This window comes from Pongo pygmaeus, chromosome 8 (assembly GCF_028885625.2).
Source record: "Pongo pygmaeus isolate AG05252 chromosome 8, NHGRI_mPonPyg2-v2.0_pri, whole genome shotgun sequence".
Taxonomy (NCBI): Eukaryota; Metazoa; Chordata; class Mammalia; order Primates; family Hominidae; genus Pongo; species Pongo pygmaeus.
In genome coordinates, this window is record NC_072381.2 from 82,748,061 (window position 1) to 82,772,801 (window position 24,741).

General features: G+C 39.3%; 1 protein-coding gene across 1 annotated transcript in view; it reads left to right on the forward strand.

The window, feature by feature from the left end:
* Window positions 1-24,741, forward strand: part of CCDC6 (coiled-coil domain containing 6) — a 116,983-nt gene that overhangs the window by 69,918 nt on the left and 22,324 nt on the right. The window contains exons 3-5 of the mRNA XM_054436352.2: window positions 4,107-4,235; window positions 22,098-22,201; window positions 24,056-24,216. Coding sequence (XP_054292327.1) covers window positions 4,107-4,235; window positions 22,098-22,201; window positions 24,056-24,216 — 394 coding nt within the window. The remainder of the gene's footprint in view (window positions 1-4,106; window positions 4,236-22,097; window positions 22,202-24,055; window positions 24,217-24,741) is intronic.

Genomic DNA, 24,741 nt, shown 5'->3' on the forward strand with positions numbered 1-24,741 from the left:
ACATATAGCACAAATAAGGGTTATAAAACTGTTCCATAATCTTTGAGATTGGCTTTATATAAAAAATGTATTTGTTGAAAATTCTGATTTTTGAAAAAAGCCTTTTAATCTGCCTAGGCATCTAGCTTTATATATATTTAAGGCAGACACATGAGTATCATTTCAAAATATTAATTAATATGCTTGATTATTATTAGATGGAATAATTTTTGTTCTAGTTCAGGATCTTTGACTTTATTGGAAGATTTAAAATTGTTCATGTAACAGTACATTAAGACCTATGATTATAAATTTAAAGTCATGCCTAGAAAAGTTTGCCCATATTGAAGATGGGCGTCAGAGGTAAAACTGACAGCTAGTCTTGAGTCACCCTGCAGCAGGCTTCCCAGGGTTTTTACGTCTGTGGTGCCATGAGCTATAGCTTTAAAATAGGCAAGTCAGTTCAGAGTGTTGGTTCAAACCCTATTGGAGCCACGTTGCTTGAATTTACATGGTATCTGTTTAAAAGAGAATATCTGAATTTTTCTTAGACAAACTATGTGAGGCAAGTTCTGTAGTTATTAGTCCTTCAAGGTCCCTATGCACACATTTGCATCCTACCTCTTACCTCTTGCTCATCTTAACCCTTGTCTCATGATTTTAGGGGACTGAGTTACTTCTGTGTTTCTCTCAAGAAAGCTCTTTTTTTTTTTTTTTAAGACAGGGTCGCAGTCTGTCACCCAGGCTGGATTGCAGTGGTGCACTCATGCTCGCTGCAGCCTTGACCTTCTGGGCTCCAGCAGTCCTCTCACCTCAGTCTCCTGAGTAGCTGGGACTACAGGTGCACGCACTACCATGTCCAGCTAATCTTTTTTTGTAGAGACAGAGCCTCACTGTGTTGCCTAGGCTGGTTGCAAACTCTGGGGCTCAAGCGATCCTCTTGCTTCGGCCTCTAAAAGTGCTGGGATTATAGGCATGAGCCACTGTGCCTGGCCATGTTTCTCTTTTTATTGGCAGTTTCTTTGTTCCAGGAAGAACTATATTTTCTGTTTCTAGTCTTTGTTCAGGAACTCCATGCTCTGCTTCTGTTGCATGTCACCTGAGGTGGCAGAACAAAGCAGGCAGCAGAACTGTTTGTTTTAGCACTGTCTTTGGGGGATGATAAAAACTGTGAATCTTTAGCAAACAGAGTTAGATCTCAGAATGGCTTGATATTTTCCAAATGGGTTAGTGTAACCCAGTGACCTTACTTGAGTTCTGGTAATGACAGCTTTACCATCAAATTTTCCTTAGGGTATAGCTTTTGAGAGGAAAATGCCTCCTAAAATTGAGAGCTCTGATAGGCTTTATTACTAGTTCAATCTGTAGTCTAAAAGGAAGTACCTAAAGCTACTGACAGTGTTAGACCATCTGTCTAAATATGGATATTTTCCTGCAAGCCAGTGAGAGCCTTGCCTTTCCTCAGATTAACATTCTATGACAAACGCTGCTTGGTGGGCAAGAGATTTTTCAATGTTAGATTACATCCTTTATTGTTTTAGTTTACCTCAGGGCAGAGGCATAATGTTGAGAAAAAAGAAGGGTTCTTTCAAATAAAAATGGCAGCAGTTGAAAACATATTGGAGGAAAACATAGCTACTATATTTTAAAAGCTATGCAAGTAGTTTAAAGGTTTTAAGACTTAAGTTTATCGTCTCTCAATAACTAGTAGATACTGTTAAAGCTTAGTGTTCATAACTATTTTTAGAGCAAGGATGATGTGTTAACTATAGATCTCGCCTACCATTCACATAGTACCTGCAGATAGAAGACAGCACAGCACGCTTACTGAATGAAAGCCTTAGGTGCAGATGTACATGCTTTGCTGTATTTTTCCTCCTAAGCGATGCTTGTTCCATTGGGTTCTTTTTGTTGAAAGTGCTGGGAACTCTTCTTGTTCTCTGTTCATTCGTCTTAGTTCTTTTAATTGCTGCTTGGTCTTGCAGAACCTGAGTTTTAAAGAGCTAGCTAAATATAGACTTGTCACTGTAAGCACCTCCTTACACCTGCTTTTCTCTTGGGTCCCTGCAAGATTGACCAAGTTATTTTCGGCCTTGAACATCAAAAACAGTTGGAAGGAAAATAGCATCTATTTAGTCAGTACTTCCAGTGTTGGAAGACTATGTCAGATTAAAATTTTTTTTTCTTTTTTTTCTTTTTTCTTTTTTGAGACAGAGTCTCGCTCTGTTGCCCAGGCTGGAGTGCAGTGGTGTGATCTTGGCTCACTGCAACCTCCGCCTCCCTGCAACCCCTGCCTCCTGGGTTCAAGGGATTCTCCTGCCTCAGCCTCCTGAGTAGCTGGTGCATGCCACCACACCAGGCTTATTTATTTATTTATTTGTTTGTTTGTTTGTTTGTATTTTTAGTAGAGACAGGGTTTCACCATGTTGATCAGGCTGGTCTTGAACTCCTGGTCTCATGTGATCCACCTGCCTCGACCTCCCAAAGTGCTGGGATTACAGGCGTGAGCGTCTGCGCCTAGCCAAAACAATTTTTTTTTTCCTTAAACTGAGTATGTGTTTTCAGGGCAGTGGACACTGTCAAATGTGGAGAGTGTTACTTGTAGCCATTTTGAGGATGATCAGGCTTGCCTCAGCTCTCAGTTGTCCACTCCACCCTAAGGAGGGTTTACAAAGAAATGTTGCATCCCGTGGGCAAGCATACGTGGCTTTTTTTCTATGTTTAATCATTTGGCTTTCCAGGTGCACAGGGTGTGGTAGGTACTCATGGGTGGAGCAGTCTGAAGGCGACCTCTCTTGGGTTTGCTCAGTGATACAGCGGGAGAGAGCACTGGTTTGGGGTTCTGGGCGGGGTCTGGGTCCCAAGCTCTGCCACTTTCCAGCTGTATTGCTTCAGTCTAATAATGTGATTTGTCACATATAAAATGAAAGTGACCATGCCTGTCTAAATGCATGTGAAGAACCTGGTGTATAGTGTCTGCCAAAAGAAATGGCTTTGAACATAAAATTAGGGAGCAGTGTCCTATTCAGCAAAAAACTAAAACTTTTGTGTGCTTCATTGTTTTTAGTAGCTTTTACTTTTTTCCCTTAATTCTGAAACATCAGGCCAACCCCTGCTGTGGATCAACAAAACCCCCCCGGTTGAGAGTGTTATAAAAATAATGCTCAATTATTAATGAGAACCTCCCCAAGTCCCTGTGGGTCCACTGGATTTCTTTTATTTTCCTTTGGTTTTGTAGGTTGGAGTTTGGTTTGTTTTTGTTTTTAAATTTTCTCTGGTAATGACACCGTAGCCTTATCTTTTAATTGCATGAATAAGATTCTTTTTTTTTGAGACAGAGTTTTGCTCTCGTTGCCCAAGCTGGAGTGCAATGGCGTGATCTCAGCTCACTGCAGCCTCCACCTCCTGGGTTCAAGCGATTCTCTTGTCTCAGCGTCCCAAGTAGCTGGGATTACAGGTGCCTGTCACCACGCCCAGCTGACTTTCATATTTTTAGTAAAGACAGAGTTTCACTGTGTTGGCCAGGCTGGTCTTGAACTCCTGACTTCAGGTGGTCCACCTGCCTTGGCCTCCCAAAGTGGTAGGATTACAGGTGTGAGCCACCATGACCAGCCAATATTTTCCCTCTTGGTTTTTAGGAAATATATAGTAACTGTGGTATACAGCCTCTGTATGGAAAAATAATTGTGCTGATTTTTGTGAAGGCATGCTTACTTGTACACTGGAAATAGCATTCTGAATAATTTACTTAAGTATGTTCTGTGATTTTGACATCTCTGTCTACATACATGATGCAAATCTGAATAAACTGCCATTCATTTAATAAAAATTGGTATGAAATTTCTATTTTTAAAAAATTTATTTGTATGCCTATAGTATAAAACCTGAAAGGTAGCAAAAAGTATATTGCAAAACACAAATTGCATTTCCATTCCCTATAACTTTTGGTTTTAAGTTAGAGGAACCAGTTAGGCACAGATTACTAGGTATACACTTGCACATTTGAGCAAAAATGGGTAATGTAACTTTTGTGGTATAGCTTCTTCGTATAGTCACCTTTTGGAGCCAATGTTTCCATGGCATTTGAGTTGCCTGATTTCCACATCTGTGTATTTTTCATTTTCCAGTTGCAGCATGAGAAAGCCGAACTAGAACAGCATCTTGAACAAGAGCAGGAATTTCAGGTCAACAAACTGATGAAGAAAATTAAAAAACTGGAGAATGACACCATTTCTAAGCAACTTACATTAGAACAGGTAAGCACCTATAGCTCTTCCTTTACATTGTATTTTCTCGTTCTCAGCTTGTTCTTTTAAGCTTTAAGATGCCTGGAGGAATTTAAGTGAAAAGTAGTTTTCAGCTTTCTATCCCCACTGTGGAGACTTGATTTCTAAAGTGAGCATTGATAGGTTTACATAGTTCCTATCATTCTGTCACACATTTTCTCTTTTTTAACCACAATTAATAAAGTTTCAGGAGATAAGTTGTGATGTACTGATTTATAGCAGGAAATGTCAGCTTCCTTTTTGCAAAGCAAAGGGAGAAGAATGTTTTTGACCACAGGATAGTTTCTGTGAAAGTTCCTAAGACAGTGTTGCTATGGAACTAAAACTGGTCTTTCAAAGCTTCTTCAGAATAAACAATTAACATTTTCCTCTTTGAATGATTAGCAACCTTACATGAGCCTTCTCTTCTCCCGGTCCAGACTTGTTGGTACAAATATGGAGTCATAGACTTGGTAACTCACCTTGAGTCAACCACTGACTGGTTGTATGACCTTATATTAACTTCATTAATTTCTCTGGGCTCAGGTTCTCCATTTGTAAACAGAGCAGGACAGACTGAAACCAGAAATGGCAAACTTAACAAGGTACAAAGGTGGAAAGTAGTAATAGCACACAATCCCTTTGTCCTCTGCCCTCAGCAGGCATTGGTGTTGGAACATTGGCCTTGGGAGTCCAGACTTGGTCTGTATGTCCCATTATCACACAGAACTCTGGGCAGCTATTGTCACTCCATTCAGGGTGTGTCAGACTATATTATCGCTAGCCTCAGTGTTCCCCAATGCCCTCACCCATGCTAGCGTCCTGAAATTTTAGTTCCCCTAGGTTATAAGAGGCTGACGCTAGTGTACTGCTACCTGGGTTTCCATGTAAAATGCAGTAGATGAAGATCTTCCAGCTGTTTGTATTTTAGATCCTTGATTGCCCTGATTAGGCTAAGCCTCATTAAAGTTGTCTGATTTATCTCACATTCAGGCTTCTCCCTGTGCACCTTACGCCATGTTAACTCATTCCATCAGTCACTCTCAGGACCGCTCTAGTTTGAATATTTTACCTGAGAATGAAACAGTGATCGTGCTGCAAGGTTTGAAGGGAAGTTAGAGTTTGTCTTAAAGTAAGACTGACTTTAGTTATTCTGTTATTCTTGTTTTTACCTGTAGCAAAGCAGGGAATGGTACTAGGTTTTCTAACACTGAATGATGACCCTAAAAGTGTTTTCATCCTTTCTGTGATGAAAGTTCAGTTTTCAAGGGCTGGCTATTTTATACATATCTGGAGTAATTTCTTCTTACCATTCATCTTCCAAATTTAAATTCAGTGTCTAAATTAACCAGACACCGTGCCCCGTGCCCTACCAGTTTAAAAACATTTTGTTCTGAGGTTCACCCGTTTAATTCCCAGGATAGGCAGTAGCTCTAGTTCTGTTCAAGTTAAGCTAAGCTTCGAAGATTTGTGTTTAAGTCCCTGACACACCAAGTATTTACTTGTTAATCAAGAGTTAACCAAGTGACCAAGTGAAGTTCTCACAGAATCTAGTATTAGGAGAGCTTTGCCTGGCCATGCCCTTCACAATGATGGTTGTCAATATTTAAAATATAATAGCTTCTCTCTGGTATTTGTTCACAGGCTCCTAAAGGAGACTTTGAAACTAGGACCGTGACCCAGAGGGTTTAGCTATGGCCACAAGGGGGAGGTAGTGGCCTAGTGTCAGAAAGAAGGGCAGTCTCATCCTATTGTTCCTGGGAAAAAGTCCTGCCTCCCTGTCTTAAAACCCTTTGCAGACTTTAGTAGCTGAACCCCTTTAAAATGAAGTCTGAAGCGTATATTCTCTATACCAAGTCAATAACTTAGTGACCTTTTAGGCTTATTTCAGTCCTTGATGGTAAAGAAATAGATTTCCACAATAAAATATGTGTAATGCAAAGCCCATTCTAGAAGTAAGCCTCAGATCCAGCATATGAAGCCTATGTTTTAATTAAAGTGGAAAAATTTAACATTGTCATAAAAATTTCCCCCACTTTGCTTTGGGTATGACTGGGATAATTAAATGTGTTTTATTTGACTATAATTTTACTATAAATAATTTTAATCAGGGGGCATGTTTGATTTTTCCCTCTAATAGAAATAAATCTCTTAGTTTCCATGGATATGATCTGACCAGCCCTTGAGGCCGTCTCTTGGAATTATCTGTATTGTATGATATGATGTAGTATATGTTACAGTCTATATTATATTATAAAGGATAGCCTGTACTCTATATTATTGTCAGAAGAGCAAAGGCATGCACTACACTATGCCTTATCATGATTTACGTGTAGTTTATGTCTTTGCTTTACTGACAGTCAATGCTTTTAAACTATAAGCCACTTGAAGGCAGTTATCACATATGCTCCCACATGTCCCACTGCTTTGTTAGATCAGTGGTAAGTGTAGGTTTGGGCATGTGAATGGTGAGTGGTCCTCTGTATTTTAGAAGGCAGCACAGGCTAGTGTTCAGGGCCTGGGCTCTGACTTCAAAGCAACCAGCTGTGAACCCGTTCCCTCTGCTTAATAATCCTTTCACCAGTTCCCTTTCTTTTTAACAGCTCTAGTGAGATGTAATTTACATATCCTATAATTCACCCACTTAAAAGATACAACCCAGTGGTTTACAGCATATTTGGAGTTGTGCAGCCATCACCAAATCAATTTTGGGACATTGTCGTGAACTCAAAATGAAACCCCATACCGTTCACCTGTCACCTCTAATCACCTATAACCTCTAAGCAACTGTTGTTCTACTTTCTTCTGTGTATTTGCCTATTCTGGACATTTCATGTAAATGGAATCAAATAATATGTGGTCTTTTGTGATTGGCTTCTTTCATTTACCATAATGTTTTCATCCCTGTTGTATCTGTGCTGCTTCTTTTTTTCTGGCTAAATAATCATCTCTGGTATGGATATATCACACTCATCAATTATCCATTTATCATTTGATGGACATTTAGGTTGTTTCCATCTTTTAGTTATTATGAAGAATGCTGCTATGAACGTTCACATTTAATTTTTTTGTGTGGACATATGTTTTCATTTTTCTTAGTCATATGCCAAAGAGTGAAATTGCTGGGTCACGTGGTAACTCTCCTTAAAATTGTGCAAACAAAATGTAATTTTAAAATAATCCATACTTTGCATGTAGTGGGTTGAACCTGCAGAAGGGATATTGGAAGGCATTCTGCCAGAGATTTGAGTTGGTCACGACGTGTTTGTTTTGAAAGTAGAGCTTGGGTTATCATGGTTTCTGAGTTGGCTCCTTTTTGTTCTCTGTAAAGCAGAACTTAACTGGGCTGAGTTTCTTCCTGGGAAGGCCCCAGTTAACTCACATGTCAGCAGGGCCTCACTGTAAGTTTATCTCACTGAAAGTTAGTCCTTTGGTATGGACACTTCAATTAGTCAGATATCATTCATTCTTTTCATAGGCCTTGAATCTGGAATCCTCTTATTCTTCGGGGAATGTTCACAGCTAGATCATGAAGGTCTATGGGCTATAAATGGTTCTGTTGGTGTTTTGCAGTATTATAATTCACAGAATTGTAGAGCTAGAAGTCCATGATGTGGGGAAGACTACCTTTTTCCCTAGACGCTAGTGGGGACATGAGACAGTGGGAAAATCACAAATAAATCCAGGGGTAGGGGCGTCAGTTCTGCTCTTAGAAATTGGGACAACAGCCTCTTATTCCCATTTCCTCTCCCTCCAGAGTTTGCTGCAGAGTTGGGCTTGGTGGGAATCACTGCTCAGTGATAGATCAGTTTGGCCTGTGAGTGGCCCAGCTTGCTCATGCTCCCTTTTCAGAAATGGAAACCCGGAGAGAGATTGGGAGGGTTTCTGAAGTCACACAGCTAATGAGTGGCAAACGTGGTCCCCTGGTTCTCGTCCTAGTGGTCTTTTAGACCCTGGAAAGAGTTTAGCCTTTGTAAAAGTAAAGGCAATGTCATCTTTCTTTTATACTTCAAAGAACTCTGCTGCTTTCCTGTTCAAACAGCCTGCATTAGTTTTTAATCATTTATTTTAGTTACCTTTTTGGCATTTATTTAGCATCTTAAATGCTTGATGCCAAAAGTCAATTTATAAGCAGATGTAAAAAAGCATATTCAGGATAATGTAAAATTGTGTGGTCTTTGTAGCACACAGTATTAGTCTAGTAAATTGGATTAATCTAGTCAACATGGCTTTAATGATATTGGGGCTTTCTAAACAAACACTGGTGGCCAGTGCCTATAAACCCTGACTTGAAGATTTTTCTTCAAACGTGGTCACTATACATCTCTTATTTGCTATTCACATTTTCTTAGGTAATGGTAAGAACATTTGGAACTTGGAATTTTCTGTTCATGTCAAGAAATCTTATTCTGAATAATATGTTCTGCCACTTAGGGAAAATTTTCCTTACTTGTCTAGCATTAAAAGGCACACATTAGTTTATATAATAAGTGAAGTTTAGCTCATCAGATATGAGGGCCTTTTGTGTACTCTGCTCTGAAAATTATCTGATGGGGAAGAAGACAACAGTGGCATACAGTACATGGGTTTTAGACACTCCATGGTTATTAAGTAGTACTGTAGAAAAATAGGGCACTATATCCGTGGGGGGTTAGTCATCTAATTCAGCTAACACTTACATGGTGTAACAGGATTGGCTACCATGTACCAGGCCCCTTACTTTTTCCTTCCTGTAGTTGGCCCTGTGTCTTTTTTTCAGTTATTCCTGGAATTTAGGGACTTATTTTCTTATCTGAGATGTCCCCCTTCTTCCATAGCACTAAAACCCATATATAAAGGTTGGATTTAGGATTGGTATATTAATTAGCTTATTAGCATCCATTTATAATGATATCTTAGCCCGTGTAGTTTAGGGAAACTTCTCTGGGTTCAAATCTCCCTCTCATCTGTAGTAAACAGTATGGCCTCATGCATGCAATTTGACCTCTTTTGTGAAGCAGTTGCAATTCTTATTTGTATATTTTGGGGAGGATTAGTTGTCCTTCCTGCCTGTCCTCACACTCCATGTGTACTAAAGTTCTTTCTGATGCAGGATTATTCAAATGTGGACTGCACAGCAAGAAATACATTTATATGGTAACCTAGTCACTGATGATGTGTAATTGTATGTGTCACTGTGATGAGTTTCATAAAACAGTACTTACATGCTATGCACTGATTTTCTATTTAATTATATTTCATTTTTATTAAAATGTAGGTCACAAAAGACTAGACTAATTTCACAATCCAGTAATGGGTCTTGACCTGCAGTTTCAAAAAAGTGCTCTGCCTTGTCCAATGCTTTGGTGCCTCCAGATCTTCATGGATCTGTTTCCTCTGCCTGGAACACTTTCTCCCTCCTCTGTCCTATCCCTGCTCAAGCCTTACTAGCATCCCTCCTCCAGTCAGTTGGGTGTCTGTGCTATGAGGTATTTCTATAATATTCAGAACTACTCTTGTAACATTCAGTACTCTGTTTAATTGTTTCTTTCTAATAGCTTCCCTATAAGATGAAGGAGGGCCGAGACAAGGTTGACCTTAACACTGTATCCCTGGTGACTCTAATCTGTTAGCTCTCCAAAAATTGTAGCTGCTGCCATTTATACTGAAAAATGTCATCTAATTCCTATGGTACTTTGCCCTTTGCCCTACCCATTTTCCAGGAAAACAAGTGTGTATATTATTTAAGCCTCAAATGTTTCACTACCTTCCTTGAACTGGTTGTCTGTCTCTTCAGTTATGGACATATTTATGCTCATATGTCATTTGTGATCTGGCCTCTTTAACTTTCTTCTTTGCCCATGCTGCTGTTAATGCCCTTGTATGGCATGCATCCTGCATTAATCCAATACACCTGTATTGCATACCTGCTGTGTGTCACAGACTCTTCTAAGAAAGATGCTGGGAGGTCCCTGGCCTTGAGGAGCCTGGTCCAGGGAGGCCAGTGCTGAGGGATGCACTGGGCAGAGTACTGTGGTGGAGGAGAGTAATGGTGCTCCCACCGTAGCACAGCAGCCCGCTAGCCAGCAGAGAATGCCTGCAGCTGCTCTGAGATTGATACAGGAGAAAAGACACTTACTGGCTAAGTGGGTCTATGTTCAGCCATGTTGCAGGGAGGCAGAGATGGGAGAGGAGGCAGAAATGAGAGAAAATAGGTAGTAAAAAGTATTTGCAGGTACTACATAGAGTAAAGATGCCAAGAACAGGAAAAGAGCTGTAAAGGAGATGTGAAGTTGACTCCCCCCCTCTACTTTGGGGGTCATGGAGTAAGAGGAGGTTTTGATATCTGCTGTGTGGTGTACTTGAGGGTTTAGGCTTGTCTTTACAGTGAATGCCAGATGGAAGGAAGCCACATAGCTCTACCAGGGCTTGTGCAAGCCTCAGTGCTAACCGTGTTCAGTGATTATCTTCAGCCACTAAATGACACTGGGTGACTTAAAGGGACTTAATGGGACCCCAGCTTCCAGGGGCAGTACAGGGAGTGACCCTCACTCATCTCAGTGTCCCCTCATCATCTACAGCTGCAGCAAATCACAGAGGCCAGGGTTTAGAATAATGAATTTGAATCCTCTGAACAAAATTTTTTAAATTCATTGTCTTAAGCAGGAAAATATTTAGTATATTTTAAAGTCTATCAGGAAGGAAAGAAAATTTCCACATTTCCAGTTCTTAGAATAGTGGTTCTTAAGATGTTAAAAAACAGTTAAGGATAGTGCTAAGGATACAAGATGGCCTTTCTGCCTTGGTTGTCTAGAAGGTAATTCATTCAGAAATATAACCAAACTGATATCATAGCCAGTTCCCATACAATTCTGATGCTACTTGTTTTAATAGCTACAGCAACTAACTCTAGTGAATTATACAGATAATCTTTGTGTCCTTGTGATTTATGAGTGAACTGAGTGGCTAGTGGCTCATATTCAAGTTTGCATCCTTGGGTGATGTGGTTTTACTAACTCTTGTAAAACATGGTTGTATTAGTCCTTTTTCACGCTGCTGATGAAGACATACCCTAGACTGGGCAATTTACAAAAGAAAGAGGTTTAATTGGATTAGTTCCTCGGAGCTGGGGAAGGCCCACAATTATGGTGGAAGGCAAGGAGGAGCATGTCCCGTCTTACATGGACAGCAGCAGGCAAAGAGAGAATGAAGAAGATGCAAAAGCAGAAACCCCTGCTAAAGCCATCAGATCTCGTGAGACTTATTCACTACCACGAGAACACTATGGGGAAAACTGCCCCCATGATTCAATTATCTCCCACCAGTTCCTTCCCACAACATGTGGGAATTATGGAAGTACAATTCAAGATGAGATTTGCATTGGGACACAGAGCTAAACCATATCAATGGTGTTTCTCTTAAATTCACAGGTAGTGTGACTATACTGGGTCTTGTTTGGAATTCCATTCATGCTAAAAGCTTCCCTTGCAGATTCTGACAGCTGAAGGAATCCATTGAAATTGTGCTGAGTAGAGCACCTACTGATTTTTGTGTGCCATTTTGAAAACACAAAGAACAACCATGTTCCTTGAGGAGTCACTTGCATTAAGGAAATGAAATTTAGTGACTACCATGCATACTTTGTAGTTTAGTTATAAATACAAGTTTCAGATTATGGAAGTCTTGGAATCTTTTTTAAATCAAACGTTTGCGTTGTAAAAATAATCCATTGTTCTTTCAAGACAGTTTGGAAAACAAGTACAAAAAGAAGTACAAAAATGAGAAAACATGACCTAGATTGCAGTTCCTCTAGAAAAACAGCTATTGATGTTTTTCATCTCCTCCTCCTCCTCCTCTTTTCTCTTCCTATCTTTTTTAAGTGGATTTATAATTGGCTGCCCTGCTTTTTAAAAAATAAAACATCATAACTTATGTCTGCACATTTAGATAAGCTGTATTGGAGACATAATCATAGTAAACCCTGAAGTCGGCTTGGTGGGAATTTGATTGCAGCAAATCCACGGTGATGTTTCAGTTGCCTGAGAAGCTTGGGTACATTCATCCCACCCACTGCTTGTCCAAGAGAGGTGGGGAAGAAACCTCAGATAATAGCTGATAAATAAATGGAATTTTGTGCCTTGGAAGTGAGAAAACTAGGGTCAATACACCATACTCAAAAGAAGCTTCAGGAGGCTCTCTGTTGAGTTGATTTGTTTTGGAATCCATTTGTTGGGATGTGATGAAGCCAGCTAAGGGGTGCCAACTCCAGACCTGTGAAAATAGACTCTGAGCTCTGTCAAGGGACACAGATAAGTCTCTCTGTAGGATATGAAAAAGGAAAAAAATCCCCCAGAATTCCTTTCCTAGACTCAATTTCAATTAAATAGAAAAACTCACTGTGTTCCATCTTGTAAGTCTTGTTAAGACTTTATTTTGAAGCATCAGATGCCACATATAGATCAACTTGTACAGATGATGTTACATGATGGAAGGGGAAAAACTCAATGTATTTCCTGTGTCAAAGGAGAGGCAGTTAATCATGATCCAATGATGTGCATCTTCTGGTTACCCACTGGGGACAAAGACCTTGCGTGTTAAGTTGAAGGGCACTGGTTTGCTGCAGTAGAGCAGTGAAACCCAGGGATACTTTACTGAGACTTCCTAGTTGTAATTGTGAAATGCACAGGTCGGTTTCTTTATGATCAAAACAAGAATTTGCTTGATGACTTAGGTGTTCTCTCTAGCTGAACACACAGCAAATGAATGAATGGCTAAGTAAACTCATCATCCCTATTTGTAAGGAAGTGGGATGAATGTGGTAATGACAAGGAAGAAATGATTTATCAAGGAAACTTCCATTTTGGATAAAGAACATCAAGTTTGTCCAAAACTTCCATTTTGGATGAATCACATTAGGGCAAGAGAAGTTGCCCTGTTGTTCTTAAAGAAGCTCGTTTTAACTTTAATAATATTTTGGGTTGGGAGACAACGAAGTCTTGCTATTGAAGCAGGATATTTCCATGACCCCTTTGCAGTAGTTGTGAGAGGGGTGTCTCATTTACTCAGCCCACCACTCTCAGCTCCAGTGTGGGAACTGGAGTGAACAAGTGCTGGCACCAGCTGGCTGCTTAGGTACTGGAAGGAACGAACTCTGTGCTGGCCCCATAGCAGCATCTAGGCGGGGGTGCCTGTAACTCCTGAAGCCCCAGAGGGTGTGTTACAGTACTTCTTTAGTTCCGCTGTCCATGGACAGCTTAAGTGTTAAGAGTTCAGTGGGCCCTTTGCCTTTTTGTATGAGTCGGCTGCCCTCCACCAGCAAGGGCAAAGGGCCAGTGTGACAGCCTTTTGTGTCTGCACTCGTAGCTCCCGAGCTCTTGTCTGGCATCCAGGAAAAATGAGGTTGCACAAATGAATTGAAGGATGGTAAATGTGGGGGATTTTATTGCCGATGAAAGTGGCTCTTAGCGGGAAGGGGAGCTGAAAAGGGGATGGGGCAGGTAGATAATCTTCCCCTGAAGTCTGCCTGGAGTCTTCTCCAAAGTTACGCCAGCAGGCTGTCCCTCTGAAGTCAAACCACTTCTCTCCAACCTCCAGCTCTAGTCCTGTCTGCCGGCTGAGTCTGGGTTTTTTTTTTTTTTTTTTTTTATAAGCATAGGGTGGGATGGGACAGGGCCATGGGTGGTTTAGGAAAAGGCAACATTCGAGTGGAAAAACACGGATATGAGTTCTCACTTTGGACTGTGGTTTCAGGCTTTTTGGCTTGAGGATGGGGTTTTGCCAGGGACCTGCCCTTTTCTGCCTAGAATTTCTCTGCCCCCCATCCCTGTTACTGTGTTGCCCAGGGTTGTCTCAAACTCCTGGGTTCAAGTAGTCCTCCTGCATGACCCTCCCAAGTAGCTGGGATTACAGACATGCACCACCACACCCAGCAAGATGCTTATTTTAGGTAATAGTCTGATGGTAGCCACTGATCTGATAGTATATTTGCAACAGTTACAGATGTCATTTATTTCCTGAGGACTTCTCCACTGAACTCTTGATGTAGTAAAAGAATGTATACACAATACTGTGAAACTTGCTTTCCCTCAACGGCAATTATCTGTTAAAAGAATCCCCTCGAGTAATGAACCCAGTGTGCAAATTTCTGTAATATTATGTTGATGTTAGTGATAAAAATGTTAAGACTAGAAACTGTATTAATCTAATTAAATGTGTCTATTTAAAAAGTTTTTTCTCATTGAAAGCAAAATTTATTGAACTGATAAGTTATGAAATAGTGTCATTTTCATGTTAATAATGGCATATTAATATTGTCCTGAAATTATATGAATTTCTAAGAACAAATCTAATTCTTACAGGAACATAATTTTTTAGAAGAAAAAAGTTGTAAGCTATATTAAAGAAGGTTAACTCTGAGCTATCTGGAAAATTCTATCTTCCAAATAACTGAGCTTTCCCTGTCATTTATTCTTCTGAAGGTTGATTGGCTCATTCTGTATTTTAAATATGCCAGATAATACCATATTAATTGATTGCTGTTTTTGGATGTACTATTCAATTATACTAGGAAACTCAGTTTTTTTAAGATTAGATATCTAAGTTTTTTTCTATTATAAAAACAGCAGATGTTGATTAAGAAATTGAGCAGGCCAGGAAAAAATAGGAAGATAAATTATCAACAGCGTTAACTTTCAGCCAAGGGACAACCATATTTACCTTGCTGTATAGTTCTTTCTGATTTTTTTTGCGTAGTTCTCCTTTTTCCTGTATTTTAGATATATGTAGATAAGTTTATTTTCAATTATAACTTTGATCTTCTAGTCTAGAAAGTGACTACTCTTCCTCCCCCTTTTCCTTGCTCCTCACTGGCAGACTTCCTTCAACTCTTTCTGTTCTCAGCATTGCATGAGCTGTGTGATGACCTAGAACTTGTTCTTAAAATTCTGAAAGCAATCACAGCTTGATTAATCAAATAGACACCTGGGGGAACGCTGTGGTCTATGAACACCTGTCTTAGTTTATCTGTAACACAGACTGACTACTTGTTTTGTCTTTTTTTTAAAAGACAGTTTTCCAGAATGCAAGGGTCAGATGTCTTCCACCTTAGGAGAATTGCCAGGACTGAGCAAAATTCCACTGATCACCTGAACAGACAGCTGACACAGACATTGCTTGTTTTACCTTACTTGTCTCCATTGCTTTACTTTGTGAAGGCTTTGTCAAGGACCACTGTGGATTGCTCTTAGCTATTTTCATGTCAGATGCACGTGATGTATTTTATTAGCCCCCTCATGAATTCTGTTAGTCACTTCTTTCCAATATGTAGGCACAATCTGGATTAACTCAGGTGTATGGGAAAATAGGATGGAATGAGATTGTCTCTGCTCTTGTAGTAGAAGCAAAACTGTGACCATTTTTCTGACTGATTTATTTTTTGAATATTGTACTTATATTTTCCCAGGTGATGTTGATGTACCCCCAGGTCAGCTCTTTGAACACTTGAACATCTATGAAATCACGTAGTAAAGTGATAGGAGGTGGGGCTAAGCTTTTAATGGCCTTTAGACATAGCCTTTAGACATAACCTAACCTGAAAGGCTTTGGGAAGTTGTGTTAAATCCCCAACACACTCTTGTGTTTTTTTAGGACTTGCCTGTTATTAAAAAAAATTTAAAAAACTAGTCAACTTTAGAGTTTGGTTAATGTGGGTCTTAAAGTATTCTGCTATCTTTTTCTTTTCTTTCTTTCTTTCTTTCTTTCTTTCTTTCTTTCTTTCTTTCTTTCTTTCTTTCTTTTCTTTTCTTTTCTTTTCTTTTCTTTTCTTTTCTTTCTTTTCTTTCTTTCTTTCTCATTCGTTCATTCGTTCTTTTTTTTTGAGACAGAGTCTTGCTCTGCCACCCAGGCTGGAGTACAGTGGCACAGTCATAGCTCACTGCAGCCTCAAGCTTCTGCGCTCAAGAGATCCTCCTGCCTCAGCCTCTTGAGTAGCTGTGACTGGAAGCGCATGACACTGCATCTGAATAATTTTTTATTTTTTTTGTAGAGACGGGATCTCACTGTTTCCCAGGCTTAAGTGCCTGGCAAACTTTGTGTTCTATTTATATGATAGCCTTTATTTCATAGGATTTCCCTTTTCTTTATTATGCCTGGATTAGTACATGTCTTAGTTATAATGGACTGCTTTCCAAAATTTGTGTTATAAATCAGATGTTTGGGTTTCAAAACAGATTTTCCCAGAGTAATGATGATAATATGGTACTTAGACTAAAACTTTTCAAAGCAGATTGAAAAGATTCACTAAAACCTTTCAAAATCCTATAACTGAGTATAATATTTAGCTAGAGTTCTCATCCGGCTTTTTTGCCAAACATTCCTTACTCCCACCCGAGCATCGTAGTCCTCTTTAAATGGAAAAATGCAATAGTAAGAAAGAACTGTGGTAGCACTGGGAGCCACCTCTGGGCTGGCCCACTCCCTTTCTGCTTCTTTGGGTGTTGGTCAGGACCTATCTGCTGAGAAGACACGGGTAGGACCGGCTGTGAATTCAAATAAGCCGGATGCATTTTTATATATTAAGTTTATTCATTGAAGAAGTTCTAAGTTTATTTTGGGAATATAATAAGAACTCCTTGTCTGATGTTAATTAACCTGCAATGAAAAGTAGAGCTACTCAAGAGGAGTAAAGAATTTGGCAGTTCACTGAACTGACTTAATTACAAAGCAGTCTTTCCAATGAATATTCAGCTCCATTGAATAAATCAGCTCTATCCCTTGGTGCTGGATGCTTGCGGAATAATCACAGTATGGGGCTTGGGTTAGCCTGAAAATTAGATGTTTGGTAAGGGATGAGTGGGGTACATATTGTATGAACACCAATTTTTTTAAAAAAGTGATCAGATGATATTAGGAAGGATGTGGAAGAGAGATTATTACAGATAGAGACCAGCATATTGAAAGCACTGTATCACTCAGCTTTTTACACCTGAAGCAAGAATTTCCAACTTACTACCCTGGAAACTTAACATATATTATGAGCTTGTGCATTGACCAGGACAGTGTAAGCATTGAAAATCTGTTTTAACTGGCAGAACTGTTATGTTCACTTCGGCCCTAAATATATAGGATTTGGAATTAGGTGGGCAGGAAGTGGTGGGGAAACTGATAAAGAACTTCAGGGGAAATTAACCAAGGGACTCAATATGATTTCCTCTAACTTCTCTGCTCTTTAATGTCAGCCAGAGCTCCTCAACAATGCTGAAAAGTTGAGATTTTTAAAACTGAGAAAACAAGAGGCCCTGCTCTTTGCAGGGTTAAAGATAATATAGAGTCCTATAGCACTGCCAGCCTATGTAATGAAATACGGTAAGTCCTCACTTAACATTGTCAGTGTAGTTCTTGAAAACTGATTTTAAGTGAAACAACATATATGAAAATCAATTTTACCAGAAGCTGATTGATATAAACAAGAGTTAAGTTCCTATGACATATTTCTGGTCACAAAAAATTATCACACTTCTAAATAAAGACCCAACATACTTCTGATATTAAACATTGAAACAAATGTGAGTTATGCATATATTAAGGATTAATGAAAACCATATAATTACCCCATTTTTAGTGAATCAGTGAATGATGGTCATAGTAGTGATGTGTTAAATCAAGGGATAAATGTTTGCAAAGTAAAAATTGTAAGAAGCACCTCCTCCCAACTCACAGTTCAAAAGCAAATAGTAACAATTACAGCGGCTTGCTGAACACTTGCATACTGCATCATTGATTTTCATGTGTTTGTATGATTAGCATATACTTTATGAGTTTGTATTTTACAATAATTTGTACTCATTCATTTTCTAACATGCTTATTCCAGTTCAGATCAAGGGTGGCTGGAGCCTGTCCTGGCAGCTCAGGGCACAAAGCAGGACCCAACCCCGGACAGGACACCAACCCATTGTAGGACACATACACACACTCTCACTCACTCCAGAGGGACCATGTAGACATGCCGATTGCACATCTTTGGGACATGGAAGTAAACTCGAGTATCTGGAGAAAACCCACACAGACATAAGGAGAACATGTGAACTCTACATAGACAGAGGCCCCACTGAGAATCTGCTTTTTTTTTTTCCCCTCGTCAACATTATAATAAAAGGACGTTGAACATTCAAGGACCTACTGTACTTGAGAATCCACACTGCTGAGCTGGGGCCTCCTGTGTTGCCTGCATCATGGAAATAAATTAGTAGAGCAAATTGGGACAGCAAACCCAAGTTTCACACTCAGGGTGCCCAGGTTTGCTGAGGTGGGCAGTAGATTGATAGCTGGTAACTCTACCAACAGATGCCAGGAAGGAGCCAAGATTCACGTAGAGCTCCAACCCATGTTTCCTGATCTCGTCTGTTTCCAAAATCGCTCATAGACTCCCTAAACTGTCCTTATTTCCCTGGCATCAGCTACCCCCAACTCTGCTACTCTCAAGTATTGTTGGCATAGGAGATAGGCCCACAAACCACAGCATGATTTGCCCTAAATCCATGTTTCCCTCAAGTTCCTCTGTATTTGCTGGTTGTACAGGACCCAGCAATTTTGGCTGCCATGGTGACCGATATCCGTTCCTATCTTGGTGGCATGACTGCCTGAGTCATGTCATCTTGCAGGCTAGTGGTTTCCTCAGCTTTAAAATGACGATTTGCCTTGCTGCTTCCGGCTCTAAATGTGTGTGACGGAACTAACTCCGACTGAAGACAGCTACTGTCTTGACACTGGGCAGGGAATGACAGAATGGATAGGCCAGAAAGGGACCACAGGCATCATCAAGGCCAAACTTTTCATTTCATAGATGAGGGCATCGGAGCTACAGCAGCTGAGTGACCTGCTCAGAGTCACATGCCTCATTAGTTACATATGGGTAAAGACAGCTTTGTCTTGATTTTGCTTCTCAGAGTTATTGATTAGTATTATGAGTATTTACTCTAAAAGTAATTGAGCATGCGTTTCTCCACTAGACATCATACTGCAAAATGATGCCTGCTTGAATTTTTTTCTTGCTTATCAACTACCTCTACCTCCTATGATGCTTTTAAACACCGGAATTGGGATCCTTAAAGGTAAATGCCTCATAGTTATTTGTTTAAATAAACATAATTCTGAGGCTGGGGGCAGTGGCTCACACCTGTAATCTCAGCACTTTGGGAGGCCAAGACAGAGGATTGCTTGAGGCCAGGAGTTCAAGACCAGCCTGGGCAACATAGCAAGGACTCATCTCTACAGAAAATAAAAAATTAACCAGGTGTGGTGGCATGTGCCTGTAGGCCCAGCTACTTGGGAGGCTGAAGCAGGAGGATTGCCTGAGCCCAGTGGATTAAGGCTGCAGTGATCCATGGTCGTGCCACTGCACTCCAGCCTGGGCAACAGAGCGAGACCTTGTCTCAAAAAAAGAAAAGAAAAGAAATGACTGTGGATTGTACTTCAAAGCTTAGCCAAAATGTATGATGAATGCAGAGAATCACAAAGTTTAATAGGAGTCATATAAGGGTTCCAGGATTTCTCATTGTTGCTGCAGGTAGAGGAATTGTTTAACATTCTGAGGAGCATTTGCACGTTAGTGCGGTCCCAACTTTGCGGCACAATATATTTGACTTATTTTGACACCCTGCACCTCCTCCTTTTTGCCCTTGAACTGTTTTTCAGAATCACATTCTGCCATGCAAATACAACATATTTTGAAGCTCTGTTTCCAGTTTGCTACGTAATCATTTATTCACTTGTCAAATAAGCCCTCTAATATATATTGATGTCCTATAAGTTGCCAGATGTTAGTCTAGATACTGAGGATACACCAATGAATGAAACAGACAAGTCCCTTGTAGGACTTCCATTCTGGAGGGCTGGAACAGAAATAGAACGGATATCCAGATATGGTGATTATCATAGCCAAAAAGTGTTGAGTGCTTTCTAAGTGCCAATTAGTTATCAATGGTTTACCTAGATTTACAAATGTAATGCTCACTGTAATCCAATGAGCCACACATTATTTTTGTCCCTTAATTTGTAAATGGTAAAATTATATCTAGTAATTTTCTCAACATTTTCTAACTAGTGATTGATGGAGCTGGGATTTGAACCTAGGCATTTGGCTCAAAGTCTATGATCATAAGACAGAAGTGTTAATTACAGGAGTCTCATCCCAGTGCATTGGCTGCTGTTTTGTGACTGTACCTAAGTTTGTAGGAAATATTTTAAATATTCAAATGGCCAGTTGTTTCTACAGCTATTTTTATGGCTTTGAGAGGAGAAAAGAAAAGCCTAGAGCTCTGTCATCATATGAGAGTGTTTTTCCCATCTGTTTGAGACCTCCTTTTTTCTCTAAACTTAGAACATGATGATATCATTATCCTTATATCATTTTCTCTCAGGTCTTGATTGTTCAGGTTCTAAGGCAGCTGATTTTATGCATATTCATTCTGGTTCAGATGTGGAACAAATAGCTGCTCACCTTCATTGGCTATCCTGTGCTCCTGTGTGAATATGGGCAAGTCTTTTACTCTCTGTGTGCTCCTTAAGGACCTTGGGTGGTGTTGGTAGTACTAACCATCTCGGGAGGTTGAGATTGATGCTTCTTAAGACTAAGCTACCAAGAGTTTCAGAAAGAGGAATGTCATTTGGCTGTAAAAATAAAACCGAACTTTGGATATTATTTTCTGATGTTTGATTTCTTTAAAAGACTACATTTTATTCATGTTTTTGGTTCTGCCTTATGTATACACACGGGATGTTTGGATGAGGAGCTTGCCTCTGTGACCCACTAAGGAAATGTGAAGTCTGTTAACATCTTTGTGCAATCAGGAATAATTTGTTGACTCAGCCATTGAAAGGTGAATTGCCACTGGTTGAAGAAATAACATGGAAGCAGTAGCATAGGCTCTTTGCATTAAGAAAATTTTTTCAATTATTTAATGTCAAGTACAGAGAATGATAGAACACATGTCCTCTACTCATTGCTATGAAACCTATTGCACTTTCAGTCTCTCTTACCAGCCCTCTTTTTCTGCATATCTGTTTCATTCTATTTCACAAGTATATAATTGTTTAATTTACTGTCTTGACCCCCACTAAAAGGAAGATCCATGAGGGCAGAAATTCCTGACTCCTTCGTTCACTGCTATGCCCCCATTATCCAGTCATTGTTCTCAGTATTTATTACATATTGCTCAATATTGGTTAATTGAATTTTCCCATGTTTGCTTCATTGAAATAGAACACTATTGGGGTTCCCTCCCCAACTGCAAAGCCTCCCCCAAATCAAATTTTCTTCCTTCCCTAAATCCTTAGAGTAACCTAGAGTAACCAGTATTGTGGATTTGGTGTTTATCATATTTTGTGTGTGTTTTTATATCTTAGTACATGTTTATTTATCTCCATTAACCAGTATGTAGAGTGTTTGGGAGCTTTTAAGAGTTATTTATATGAATAGTAATATAACCTTTCTGACTTACTGTAAGGGACAAGCCCGGAAGAGTAACTGTAAGCCTGGAACTATAAGGGATAAGCCCAGAAAAGTCCTGATATGACTAGTACACCGAACTCCCCTAAAGACCTCTCTAAGGAGGACTTTTCACGTGCCTCGAATAAATGCTGAAACAAGCAATGCATTTCATGTACCAGACAACAATTAAGCATTAACATCCAAGAATGAACCTATCTAGTTTTTTTCAGAGTTTAAGAACTAGATGCACTTAATATGTTTGTGCCAGAAAGTTGGCCATATGTTTGCAGTATTCTCCAAGAAAAGGGGTCCTAACTGTTCAATAAAAAATGTATTAACAAAGTATAAGTGGCCTGACACTTTGGTAACACTTTTTTCCTTCCTTTAGTTGAGACGGGAGAAGATTGACCTTGAAAATACATTGGAACAAGAACAAGAAGCACTAGTTAATCGCCTCTGGAAAAGGATGGATAAGCTTGAAGCTGAAAAGCGGTTTGTTTAGTCTTACTGTTCAATATGGGTGTGTGTGTGTGTGTGTGTGTGTGTGTGTGTGTGTGTTGCTGTTCTGGGTGTGACTGAGGGATAGCAGTAGGACACCGTAATTCTTTGGTGATGCACATCATTTTAATTGGCCAAAGGAAAAAAAATGTTGAAAGCCTTCTGAACTATTCCCATGTTGGGCACCTCTTTATTCTTTGCTATCATACTGTCCCAGTAGAATTTCTTTTCATTTGGTGTTACAAGGCTATGAGAGAATTAGTCACGCTATTGTTCACCTTTAAAGTATTTTCAAGGATGGTTGCAATTTCGACTTTCCACCTTATTGAACTGGCATCCTCAGTTGTTTTGTAAAGTACATAGGGTATACTGCGTACTATTATTTATACATCTCTGGAATTTACTTCATTAGGAAGCCTGAGATTTTAATAGTAAAACTGTTTTAAAACCTACTGTAAACAAATACCTTTACATACTTAAGGCTAGGATTCTTTATGTAAAATGTATGTACTTGGAAGTGGAATGTCACTCAACAGCAAACATTTCTTAAACCTCTTTGTGCAAGATAGGCCCTTATTTTCAAGCACTGAGTACTTTGGAGTGTGTGAGGCAGGGCTTATAAGAATGGGAAGAAGATTCTGTATGTGGAATATGTGTACAGGTGTAAAAAGTGAGTTTCTTAAAAATGGTCATTAATCTACTTCACCAAGATATTTTGTTTGCTACCCAGAGCCCTTCCTCCTTAAGTATTTGGTTTGGATGCATATTTGTAATTGTTTTGAGTTCATGTCTACATCTGCAAAATATAGGCATACCACATAGCTTTAAGAAAAGTGAAAATTAGAGCTATAAGAAATACTTGTTATAATCATATCCACCATGCTTTACTGATAGGTATTATTGTAGCAGTACTAATAAGTTAAATTATGAAAAGTCATTTTATGTAATAAGTGCAGGAACCATTATAATCTTTAACACACTAGTTTTCTCAAGGGTAGACCTGGATGGAGGTAACTCAGTTTGCTCTTGGACAAACTCAAAGGTACAAAGTAAAAACAAAACAAAAACCCCAGCAGCTATGGAAAGGGATTTAGAGATCTGTTGCCAAAGGAAGACTTTGTAAAAGGCAGTTGGAGGTTTTACATGTATTAGTGCCAAATTATTGGGTTGAACAGTATGGAAGTTTTCATTTTGTAGGTCAGAGCTATTGAATATCAGCATTTTATATCCTTCAACATAAAAATAATTGGTAAAGAAGGTGGCGCTACTAATTATTAACCTGATAATTTTGGTTTTGTTTTTAACTTTTTACCTTTGCTATGGCCAAAAGCAAAGGGCCACTAGTACAGTTTGCCATGCCCTTGCAATTAGTTTTGCAGGAGGGAATTTTAGAAGTTGAGTCTCTGTGTTACTTTACCCTCCAAGGAGATTCATAGTAGCTTAGAAGCTTCAATCAAAAGCCATAAGAGAGTGGAATTTCCTCAGCATCTTCATGCACTAAACCCAAGAAGTTGAACATTGAAACAGCAGATAATTCTAAGTGCATACTGTATTCCAGGCATAATTATCAGATCCAGTTGTTAAATAAAGACTTTTCAGTATTGTTTAATTACCAGTAGTCATTTAAAAGGAAAAAGGGAGATTAGAATCAGCTCTGCCCTTTGACCTGAGACACCAAGTAAGGGCAACCAGAAGTTTGATGTAAAATGGGCAGAGGAATTAAGCAACCCTGTGAATTCTGGCAATAAACAAGAGCTTGCTTTTAAAACAAACCTGCCAGCTAGTATGTTGTTTTGTCTTTTCAAGGAAAACTGTTTGTCATTGTTGGAATTTTTCTTTTCAATGAAGAATCCTGCAGGAAAAATTAGACCAGCCTGTCTCTGCTCCACCATCGCCTAGAGATATCTCCATGGAGATTGATTCTCCAGAAAATATGATGCGTCACATCAGGTTTTTAAAGAATGAAGTGGAACGACTGAAGAAGCAACTGAGAGCTGCTCAGTTACAGCGTACGTAGCCTCTGGTTTCACTAGTTTCATGCCTGTAGAATTAATAAGTTTACCAAATATAGGGTATTACCAATATTTAATTACCATTGAATTTGCAGTAATTAAATTCATATATTACTGATGCATGTTTACTTAAGTTTATCATCCTGCAATGGATTCTTTTTTTTTTTTTCTTGAGTGTTATAGTAGGAGAGAACAAAACCATTTAGAATACTTCCAGAAAATAATTAAAGTAATTTCAGGAACATCCAGGATCACAAGTAACATTTTTAATCTTCTCTGCCATGTTTATCTCTAGGATTGTGCTAAAAAAAATATTGCAGCAGACCTCAAAGCACTTTCAAAATATTAAGGCAGAGAGTAGTGTTTACCTTCCTTACTACTACATTCAACCTTAGCTGACATTTGTTCGTGCTATTTGAAGAGTAAATGCTTTTGAAATTTATACTTAATATTTTGGAAGAGGCCAAGATGTTGAGTTGAAAAATCAAAGGACTAGATTTCTGAATACTCGATTAGGTCCCT